The 12,286-nt window shown below is 35.9% G+C and overlaps 1 protein-coding gene across 6 annotated transcripts in view; it reads right to left on the reverse strand.

Annotated features, from left to right (window-relative positions):
- Window positions 1–12,286, reverse strand: part of Ppp2r3a (protein phosphatase 2 regulatory subunit B''alpha) — a 160,729-nt gene that overhangs the window by 84,021 nt on the left and 64,422 nt on the right. For 5 of the 6 annotated variants that reach the window (XM_076868997.2, XM_076868994.2, XM_076868995.2 and 2 more), the window contains one exon: window positions 7,027–7,293. In XM_076868997.2, the coding sequence (XP_076725112.1) occupies window positions 7,027–7,080 (54 nt within the window). In that variant the 5' untranslated portion in view covers window positions 7,081–7,293. Of the gene's footprint in view, window positions 1–7,026; window positions 7,294–11,243; window positions 11,694–12,286 lie in introns of those variants that run through there. The other variant, XM_076868996.2, reaches the window with a different exon arrangement.

Here is a 12,286-nt window from a genome sequence, read left to right on the forward strand (position 1 = left end):
CTTTCAATCCTTGAGCAGAACTTTATCATTGGGATCACTTGTTGTTAAAACACTTAACTATTTATCTCCTTTCTCCTTTGCCTATACTTAAGTTTCAGGTTCAAGAACCAGAAAACCCTGTGTTGTTCAAGAAACCAGGTATCAAGCAGGTGTGGTGGTGCACACCCATAACCCAGCTACTCAGAAGGCTGAGGCAGGACAATTCCAAGTTCAAGGTCAGGTTAGGAAATTTAGTGACACCCTATCTCAAAATAAAAACTAAAAAAGGGCTAGGAATGTAGTTCAATCCCCAACACTGCCAAGAAAAAAGAAAACTATATGGTTAAAATCTAAATGGTTATAATTCAAGTAAAAGATAAAAGGTAAAAATCAAAATGCTAGAGCTACCACAAGTAACTACATATTATATATATTAATTCACTGAAAGTCTTAAAAGAACTAGAAATTAATATAAAGACTTTCAATACCCTAAAAAGTATTGACTGTTTCCTTAATAAAATGCTGTTCTTATCATTAAAAATAAAATACTGGCTTCCTCTTGTAAACAAGATTCTTACAAAATTTACCTGCTTTTTCCCTAGAGGGAAATTATTTCCTATAATTAATACTATTTAAAAATTAGAAATAATTAGAAATTATTAATTTAAAAATTTAAATTAATTTAAAAATTAGAAATAATGTCCACATCTTCCTAATTTTGTACATACATGGAAAATATATCCCCAAATCTAGAACTCTTCAGAGTGACATTGTATTAAAAGTTAAAGATATTATTCATATTAATACAGGATCTGTTGAGCTTTCATCATTCTACAAAGGGAAGATTCTTTTTTGGAGTTAGATTAGATGTGTATCCACCTTAGGTTTAGGTGAAGTTGCTCCTGGTGTGAGGCTTCAGTGCACAGGAGATTCCCATGGAAAGCATGAAGAGTACCTAGTTTAACATTAGTTATCCTGAGAGACAACCCAAGGATGCTGCTGGTTCATGGCAGAAATTAGACTAGGGAAAGCAAGATTTAGGCCAGTGAAGGTAAGGACAGGGCAGAAATAAGAGGCTGCTGCCTCCAGGGCCACTAAAGCATGTTCTTTCTGCAAGCAGGGTAGAGTTTAAGATTTCCAGAGGTTGAATACCTTATTGAGGTCAGCTTAACAATGATATGGCTTTGTTTATTGTATGATTGCCAAGGTACAAAGGTAACAATTAATATGCTTTGGGAGTGTGTGAACTGTCAAATCTACCTCCCCTACTCCCTGTCTCTCCTTTTGTGCAGAGTGGGTTGCCAAGGAAATACTCTTAAGAGAGTCTTAGTGATGGGCTATTGGCAACTGTTGGGGAAGCTGAAAAAATGGTTCACATTACAGAGATGGGGGAGCTACAAGAACAGAAAGTGCAGGGAGAGACTGGAAATGGCTTGCCAAAGGTCTTGAAACTTCCCCCTCTGGAGTCATTCGTGAATTTTTCAGAATTGGAAGGGTCAGGACTCTTAGAGCTCAAACTTGGGAAATAGTCACCAACCTTAGCTTATATACTTCAGGGACTGTGTGTTTATGTTTATCACCTCCTATGGGACAAGTTCCTCTATTAACAACTTTCATTCCCTTGAACTGAGGGTTTTTTCCCAGATTTCTGATAAAATGCATGTGTCAGCTCATGAATAGTGAGTGAATCACTAAGACATTAACACATAAACTTACTATGATCCAAAGGCAAACCCCTAAGAGAAAAGATACACAATGAAAATGTTTTGAAGGAGACTGGAAAAGGTCAGCCTTTTCTAATAGTGGGGAACCCTGAGTACACTAGTGTTACAACATGAAGGTATCAGGCCCTTGGAGAAAATGCCAAGAGGGAAAAAAGGAGAACAGTGAATGTCAAGGGTTGTGGACATTACATTTTGAGTATTTAAGAAATGCAGGGGAGCTGGGGTTGTGGCTTAGTGGCACAGTGCTTGCCTAGCATGTGTGAGACACTGAGTTAGATTCTCAGCACTGCATATAAATAAACAACATAAAGTTCATTGACAACTAAAAATAATATTAAAAAAAGAAACGTATGGCTGGTCTACATCTACTTAAAAATCAAAGAATTAAGGTAGAGAGAACCAGTGGATCAATAAACTAAAAAGTAAGTGATATTAATCTGAAGGTGACAAAATAGAACTATTAATAACACAAGATAGAACATTTTAAACAAAGGAAGAAAATGATTGGTAAGTGGGAACAAACAGGGAGATACAGAAAATGGATTTAGGAAACTTATGTTTAGAGTAAGTGAGAGTCAGAATATGGTAATCAAAGTCACTTGAGCAAAGAAAACTTGACTAACACCTACAATTTGATCCAAGAATAGCACAACATCAAGAACTGAAATCTAAGGTGGTGCATGCCTGTAATCCCAGTGACTTGGGAGGCTGAGGCAGGAAGATCACAAGTTCACAGAGAAACCCTGTCTCAAAATAAAAAATAAAAAAAGACCGGGATATAGCTCAATGGTAGTACTCCCCTGGGTTCAATACCCATTCCAAAAACAAAAAAGAACAAAACAAAACAAAAACTTGAAAGCAAGGCTGTCAAGCAATATAAACAGGAGATGATTACCCAATATTTGTAATGTTCATTCAACATTTTAAATTGTCTCATGCCTATTATTCATTAGATCCTCATATGATCTCATGCAGAAGAGGGCAGGCAGATTTATCCCATTTTGCAGAAGAAGAAATTCAGGTACAGAGTGGCTGCTTTACAGGTCACAGGCACAAATAGGTCAAGATAGTGCTACATCAGTCAAAAGAGAGGGGCTGGAGAGCTTTATATGGTTCAAAAGAGTTTTACTTTTTTTTTCCTTCTCAACTTTCTGCTAGAGGATAAAACTATGTAATGAATCCTCTGGTCTAGTCTCTGCCAAATGCTTTTCTATCTGTTGCTCAGTTTTTGTTCTACACTGCTTTCATCCCTCTTTGGTTCATTCTCTATCTCTTCTCCATCTCACTTAATGCTGTGGGAAAAAGTACAAAAAATACATACATACTGAACCAGACATGGCAGTAAGCTCTCTAGGGATGGCTGAGGTCTAAGATCAAGAGGGTAAAACTGCATTAACATACACAGATTTCATAAACACAATTTTCTTTGCACTTAAAAAACAGATCCCAAACTTTACAGCTACACTTAAATGCCACTACAATTAGGTTGCAAACTCAAACTCATCTTTCAAATAGCTTTAAAAACTATATGAAACCATAAACACATTCATTTACTGCTCTGATGATCTGTTCCTTCCTTGCCCCTTAAAGGCTGCCTCTCTTCTCCCTTTTTCTACATCAACCTACTGAAAGTTCATGGGCAGCAAGTGCTGGAGATAGAGTTCACTGTCTCCTGGCACAAGAGACACATATAAAAGATGGTTAAAGATAAGGATGACTAGTATGTGCTAATAGATTGACAGCTGAGTAAAAGCTGGATTAAAGAAAAACAGAATAGCTGGAAGACATAATTAAATCAATTTTAGAATAAACAGTTTTAAGGACAAAGAGACAAAAATCGAATAAAATGAACTGATACAGCAATCAATAAAACACAAATCAATATACTTTTAACAACTTTTGAGGTCATTATATACATGGCTTCATTTTTATATGCAATGTTAATTTTAACTTTCTAAAGGTATGGGCAGTTTACTTTGCTATCTGAATTGACAATTAAGGTTAAAAGGAATGAACACAAAGGCTTGGCACCCATGAATAGAATTTAGGGCCATCATCAAGTATAACTCAGGCAATTTAATCAGTCATATCCCTTCCTTGACTACTATCATGGAGTTTCTGGCTTTCTGCCTTCCTTTCACTCAATCTGTGGCATGCTAGGGAACCATGGTATAAGGCATGGCTACTATACTATAGGGGTGAGAGGGCCAGACCAGGAGTATGTGGAAGCACAGGGAGAGCAGGGCTCTTCAACAGAGGTTAGGAATATTCAGAGGTTCAGGGTTAACCCAGTAGACTCTCTATGCAAGACAGGATGGGCTGCAGGTCTATGAAAGAGAAGCACTAATAACCTGGATGGGCTCTCCAGATATATGACCCTGCTCCACACCAGGGAACTACTATGTCTTAATCTGGACAAGTTTTCCTTATCTGCCTATATTAAGCATTCTATGAAACCTTCCATCTCTTTCACACAAATTGTTCCCATTCTAGAAATACCTATTTGGCATTTATATAGTTGACATGTGATAAAAGAAAAATTCTGAGATGTTGTAAATTCTATTGCAAAGACCGATGAATGAAGGGGAAGAGATAAGGGAGCTTGGTTTACATTTAACCTTTCTTACTAATCTCAACCAATCCAGAAGCAACAAATACTTCTCCAGAAGCAATAAATCCAGAAGCAAAAAACCCATCTGATAGCTTTTCCTGCTTCTTATTATCCCACCCCTCTTATCTAAAGGTTACAGTGCTTTCCTTTTCCAATGTTTATAGAAATTCCTTCTAGCTCTGACCTGGTGAACATTTTCTAACTGCTATCTCACCCACCTGCTGGTAGTTGCTCAAACTTGTCCCAGGACCTGGTTTCTGGCTAACATCTGTAATGGCTCAATAAATTCTTTTATGTGGGAGATCCCCTGATCTCAAGAGTTTTGGTTTAATACATGTTACCTCCAAAATGCAGATTTCACTCATCTTTTCTAACTTTTATATTTTTGATTTAGATCCATAGTTCCAGGCTATTCAGAGAATTTACTGTCTTGGTTTTGTCACCTAATATAGGAAAGAGAACTTGTAATTTATTTGGATGACTACTGAATGGGGGCTAGCTAATGTTTGTGTATGTTCAGGAAATAAGACTTATGGAAGCAGTATCACGCCAGAAGTTAAGAGGATTTGTCTCCTGACAAGAACTAGTTCTGTGACTTCAGTACTTGTGGTACTGCAATTTCCTCATAAGTAAAACCCTGTGGAAACAGGTAAGTTCTTACTTTTGGAATGAGGGAGTTTGTTGATCTAAGGGATCCAAAATCAAGTTCTAAGAGGGGGGAAGTGGCAAAGAAAGAGATAATAAAAGAAAGAATTCTTTTAAAATCTCTCTGTTCACAAACTATTTAGCAGCAACAGAAATGCTCTGTGAGGTCAGAGTTAGGCAAAGGGCAGGGCATTATAATATACAACGTCTATGCCATTTTATATTGTATATGTATTTCGTTTTACACCATCCTATTTGAGATTAGCTTTACTTTGCAAAATTGTCCCTCGTAAAGTTACTTTGTTCTTCTCTTTGCTCAACACTGTAAGTCTAAAGAAAACCCCCTTTCAATAGCTGAGATATTACTACTACAGTCAACTATTGCAGAAAAAGGGGACAAAGAGAAAAGAAGCTGGTCCCCAGACTTCCCAAACATTAATTTTTCTTTAGTTTGTCAGAACCTAGAACACCTAGTATTCACGTAACATCAAAGTGTGGGCCAAGGACTTACTAATCCTATTAATTAAAAGGATAATATTTAATTTGCAGGAAAATAATATATTTATCTAAAGGTTTATAGGGATTGGCCCAGGAGACAAAAGTTATTTGTAATCACAATATTCCAAACAAAGAGAAAGGATAAGATCCCCTGAATGAAAAAGATGATTACTGAGTGATTAAGCATGAAGACTTCTGGTCCCTTTTCCCATTACTTTACTTTCCTCTTCATTAAAAGCCCTCTGTACCCCTGAATTTCCTAAGATGGAGTTTTCAGGATGATGGCCTTGCCATCTTCTTAGAATAGGCCCTTGAATAAATCTGATTTCCTTCTCACCAACTCTCATCTCCAATGATTGGCTTCTGCATAATGTGAAAGTGGACTTGTGTTCAGTATTAGGGATTTCTTTAAAAAGGCAGAATGTAAGCCAGGTCTTCAAAGTGGGTATTGTGGAGGATGGTAGGAATGGAAACCCATCTTGGAAGGGAGAGCTACAAGAGTCAAAATGTAGAGTTGTGACTGTGAGTGGGTGATAGGGTGAGGTTCATGCAGGAAACAGCATCAGGTAATTTTAATTTTGGAAAGTATCTCTGGGGACTGAGTATGGAGGCCCTAGATTACTATGGAGGCCCTAGATTACTAAGATTACTAATCTAGATTACTAGATTACTAAGATTAACCTGAAGAGCAGCACTTTTCAAACTTTAACATCTCTCCTGAAAGCTGGGGAACCATTCTAATTAGAAGTCTGCATGGAGTCATGGACACACTCACTTGATATCCTATTTGCCTCCATACAATCCGCAGCCTCTTGAAGCATAGCCTAGAACCACTGCTAAAATCTGAGGTATGATATGACTTTCAAATATACGTGAGTGATAAAAATAAAACCAAACCAAGCAAAGTACTGCCACAGAGGGTAAGAATCCTGAATATTCCTGAGCTGAGGAATGGCATTATCAACTATAATCTGATAGTCATGTTCAATATTATTCTAGGAGGAGTGCAGCCACAGTAGTCCTACTTTAGGAGGCTAAAATATTAAATTAGAAGCAGTTGGATATATTGGAAAAAAATAAAGACTTGTTTCCTGGTATCACATTCATTTATTTCTGGATAAAATGTTAGTGTTGAGATGGCCTAGTGGCTCCTTATCTAGCTTCAGGGTAGAGTAAGGTCAATAGCTGAAAACAAAAAAGAAATTCCTATCCAACATAAGGAAAATGTTTCCAATAAACATAGTTCTTTAATATGGAACAAGCTACTGGCAAGGTAGTGAGCGTCTAGTAACTGAAAGCATTCAAGAAGAGAATATATTTATGAGTTAATGATGTCTTAGAAGGAATTCCTACATTCAGTGGGAAGTTGAACTGGAATACTACTAAAATTTCTTTCAAACTTTGAGTTCCATGAAGTAGGACTATAGCTAGAGATCTAATAGTATCAAATAACGTTTTTTCAACATGGAAAAAAAATCCTCTGCATGCAAAACAGCAAAGAGGCAGTAAGGAGAACACTGGGACTGCAAGAGAAAAGGGAATTATTAATCATTTAGTAATTGTTATTACCTTTGCAATTTTTCCCATTTCATGAATGTCTGCTTTCTGATCTTCAATATCCATGAAAGCAGTTTCAATTCTGCTTAAAATCTGTTCATGGTTAATGCAGGTATCTGGGAGTCCTTCGGGAAAGTAAAACCGTGGAATGTTTATGGACGACGGTGCATTCACAACATTGTTCACAGCAGGAACAGGGGAGAGAGGTTGAGGGCTAACTGGAAAAGTGGCTGGAGTTGGAAGTGGTGTTCCTGGTTTCTTTTCTGGTTTATTTTGAATCTGGAAGAAAAATGTGATTATAAGACACAAAAATTCTAAACTGTATATATTTCTTGAGAATCCTCACCAGTAATAGAAGTAGTATATAAATACAAGAAACCACAATTACTCACTTTACTTGAGGGTAGTAGGCATGTCTCTAGGGAGATTTAAATAAATGAATACATTATTTATTTATCAATACTCAAGTTTATATAGATTTATATTTTAAAAATTCTATAGGACATTTTCCAATCAATCATTTGGCAGATATTTCAAAATAATCAAAGAGCAGTATTAGTTGATAGAGTAAGGACTTTGAGGTGTACTATTAGTCTGCTGGAACTAGATTAGTATTTTTAAAAAAATTTTTTAGGGGCTGGGGATGTGGCTCAAGTGGTAGCGCACTCGCCTGGCATGCGTGTGGCCCAGGTTCGATCTTCAGCACCACATACAAAGATGTGTCCGCCGAAAACTAAAAAATAAATATTAAAATTCTCTCTCTCTCTCTCTTTAAAATTTTTTTAATTGTAGATGGACACAATACATTTATTTATTTTTTAAATTTTCATTTTATTTATTTATTTTTATGTGGTGCTGAGGATTGGACTCAGCGCATCACACATACAAGGCAAGCGCTCTACCACTGAGCTACAGCCCTAGCCCAGTAAATTCTTTTTGAAGACTGTTTTTAGACTTTCTGTTCTTAGTCTTTCCTCTCCTTCAATCGGCAGAAATGACAAGTTCTTTTTAAACACACAGATCTAAAATGCACTTGGGGTAGGGGGCTACTTTTACTTTCTTTTCTAGTTAACTTTGTTGAGGAAGAATCACTATCAAGCCCTGATGCTAAGAAAAACTTTTGTTATGAAAGTCAAAGCATTTTAGTTTTGGTTGATTTACTTAATACTAAGGGGCATGCCATTTTACCCAAGATACTTATTTATCTCATTTTTGGTATATATATATATTTTAAAGAGAGAGAGAGAGGGAGAGAGAGAGAACTTTAACATTTATTTTTCAGTTATTGGCGGACACAACATCTTTGTTTTGTACATGGTGCTGAGGATCGAACCGGGGCCGCACGCCTGCCGGGCGAGTGCGCTACCGCTTGAGCTACATCCCCAGCCCTTTTTTAAAAAAATTTTTTTTTCAATATTTATTTTTCAGTTATTGGCGGGCACAACATCTTTGTTTGTATGTGGTGCTGAGGATCGAACCCGGGCCACACACATGCCAGGCGAGCGCGCTACCACTTGAGCCACATCCCCAGCCCTGGTATATTCTTAATATGCAAGTTCTGTGGTCATTAATTTCATTACAACCAGACTCCCTTTACAGTTAAGTAACTCATTTATAGTTTATATCCTTCTTTTCTCCTAATCGAATTTGATGTGGTATACCATAAAGGGATATTAGAAAAGACAGTGAAAAAGTGTGCGGGGGGTGGGAAGGAACAATTGGGAGATGGAGATAACTCAAGATTGAGGGAAAAGGGAAGGAGGGAGTACATCATTGTTCAGGTAGGAGTTTGTTTCTGAGTTCTGAGAGTCCTCACAGAAAAAGCAAAAAACAGATTCTATGAAGACTCTCAGAGTTTTAATTTTCACTCTTAATTAATAACCCAATCATTTATGCTCATAAGCATGGCACTATATGAGATGCTAAATAAAGTATAAAAGACAGAATGGCTATTGACTGGCTAAGTTTATTTTAAATTCACTGATCACAAAGTATTGCTCTAATGTTCTCCTTCCTTAAATTAGCCTAATGCTACCCTTGAAGTCTGAACAACAATCCTACAATAAGCAATAGGCAAGGAAGAAACAGCACAGAGGGAAAGGATGCCAATGAAGAACTGAACAGAAAACAGTGATGGTTTACTGTGTCCTCAGGAAAGTTACTTAACCTTTTAAAATTTCAGTAATAAAACAGAAATTATAATCCATACACCTTGGACAACTGTTGTGAAGACTGAAGGAAATTAAAGAATGTAATGTGAGTAAAAGATTCAAAACAGTGCTGGGCACAGATCTGTCCTCATAGAAGAGAATGAGTGACAAAGCCAAAAGGTGGGGGTTCTCAAAAGATTATGTATAATTTGGCATAATTTTTAGATTTAATCATAAATAATCATATCCATTCGTAAAGCAATTTAAAGTTTACAAATCAGTTTGGATTAAACACACTGATTCTATTACTATTCTAAGTAAACATTTCTCTCTGCTTAATGCTGAATCTGCATATACAGATTCATGAGTCAATCATAATAGAAAATATTCTTAAAATTCTAAAATAAGGTACAACTCTTTCTTCAAAGCTTCAACTTGGTCACTTGTCTCTTGTCATTTCCTTCCCATTATTTTAAGCAGAAAGAGGTTTGAGAGACTACATGTGTTCAATCATAAAAATTTTTTGTTTCCCCAAAACGTTTGTTTTCCACGATATGATATCCAGGGTAGTTATGTATAATTTCAGGGCAATTATAGCCATAAGATTAAGACCAGTGGTGCCAGTGGGGGAGAAGGTTTGGAGCAAAATCTCCAACGTTAACTCTATACTTTTGCTTTGACAAAGTAAGTGACATTCAGCACAAACACTGGTTATCTGTCAAAGCTTTTATTTTAATGGGAAAATACGTGATTATATACTGCATATATTTTGCAATTCATTGTGTATTTCTTAACACAGAGCAATTCACTGATAGGCAAGAATTTATTAAGTCACTGGTTAATTTCATATTTAATAAAACTGATCAAGTTCTGTGGTCATTAAAAAGGAAACGATGTAAATAAAATGCATTTATTTTGAATTTTCGGGTATATCAATTTATTTTCCATTGAGTTCAATAGGATACACATAATTTAAACCTTAAAGTAGTGCAATAAAACTGATACTTTATAAACATTATACAATAAAAACTAGTAGAACAAATTTTGCCAGATTTACTGGTAAATTAGACAACTGCTCATATTGAATAAAGCTTTTCAGTCAATATAGGAGCAACATTAAAAAAATAAGCTGGATAAAGAATTTTAATTTTCCACCTTAGTCTTTCCTTATAAACGTAGTATTATTTAAGTATTCATTCTAAATAGTGTTCTAACACTATTATATCACTGGAGGATTTCCGATATTTGTCTGGTTTTGACCTACAAAGGGTTTGGAAAAAAGGAATTTCACATAGTTCACCCAAATAATTTGAAATTATTCTGGGTCAAAATAACTATGAAACTATGGTTTCTGGATGGAATTTGGATGGCCAGTATTTGAGTAGCCCTTGATTTGTATTGTACGCAACGTTAGGCAACTTGTATGGTAAGACACTGGCCCAAAGGTAGTAATCAAGAAAGCAGAAACTCTGAAAGGTAGTTATCACAGGCAGAAATCACTCAGTCTCACTGTTTGTTGAGGGAAATCACCTTTTCATAATCTAGAAGCCATCCTTCATTATTATCTACCTACACAGTGTATTACACATGTACACAATTGTTTATATATAAAAATACTTCTGCCTTTAAAAATATTACCAGGATCAATACTTTAAAAAAAAACCCAAAAAATCAAACATTCATTACTGATCCAAGTGTGTTAAACACAGTCTACTGATTCAAAGTGCAAATAAGGCTTCTAACACCAATTCTATCAAAGATTCCTACTAAAGATTCTAGTATTTTTCTGGCTAAATTATAAATTATTTGTTAAGTTGTATTTTATTGTCTCTAAAACTGGATTCTCTCTCTACATGAGAAAAATGTGAGTACTGTATTCCAGATCCAGAAGGTCTATTTTTAAACCTGTTGGAATCCCTCTACAAATAGCTTTCTGCAAATAGCTGAATAGAGGACACAGATTAATTCCTTGATCTAATATCAAGATACAAGTGAGTTATAAAATTATTTGTGAGTTAGTTCACTGGGTGGTTTTATTAGTAATAAAAATATCTTAAAAGAAACACCCAAGTTTCAAACCTGTGTCTGCTGAAATGACTTCAGCCGCTTCTTAAACCTTGATGGGAGAACAAAATCACAGCCCCTTGCCAGAAAAGCTAACTCTCCCCTTAAATCCGGGTCCCTTCGTAAAGATGTTTCCTTGATCATCATCTTTGAAAAATGAACGATTACTTCGCAATTGTCCAGCACACTTCTGAAGATAGTCAAATTTAATAAGCTGTCAATCTTGTCAGGCAGAAAGGTATTTTTTTTTCTTCTCGTCTCCCAAAGAAATTAAATTCAAGCATTATGCTCTCCCAGCCTCCAGGGACTACAATTCATGCTTGTCCTGACATGTAGCTGATTCCCAAATACAACCTGAGGTTTCAAATACCTGCTCATAATTTTCAAATGAAAAACACAGGCTGCAAAGGGCCTCCTGCTCCTTGTAAGTAGCTTTATGTCAAATTGACCTGCACATATTGAGAATACAGAGCCTTCTGGGAAAGGAAGCACCCACTACTCCAAGTACCAAAGTTAGAAACATTACAGCTGGACCTAAAAATAGCAACTTCTCAGATAATGCTAACTTCTTAAACTCAGAGTATGTGAGGTGTCAATCCACATAAAGCAGTTTCTCCTAAAACGAAAGAGAGAGAGAGAGAGAGAGAGAGAGAGAGAGAGAGAGAGAGAGAATGAATATGTAGAATATTTTTGGCTTTTGCAACTTAATATTTTATGAAAAAAGAATAGGCCTCTCATCAAAATGTAGAGAAAGAAATATTTATCCTTAAAGATTTGTAAAAAAAATTGTTGGTCTCAGATTTAAAAAAAAATTAAAGCAGAAGACTCATCATCAAACCTACTTTTTTGGGGGAAGTGATTTTGGATATATTTTGAAAATTTACTGTTAAAAGTATTATTTAAGATAGTGGAACAACATAAGAAAGAAGTTTTTGATATATATGAGTTAGTGAAATCTAGCTGAAATAGGTTTAAGAAGATACCAAAGAGTAATTACATGGAATGTCCTGAATTTATGAGACTTTCTCTTTTGAGGAGCTAAAGGAATCATCTCAGAT

The sequence above is a fragment of the Callospermophilus lateralis genome, chromosome 10 (genome assembly GCF_048772815.1).
Source record: "Callospermophilus lateralis isolate mCalLat2 chromosome 10, mCalLat2.hap1, whole genome shotgun sequence".
Taxonomy (NCBI): Eukaryota; Metazoa; Chordata; class Mammalia; order Rodentia; family Sciuridae; genus Callospermophilus; species Callospermophilus lateralis.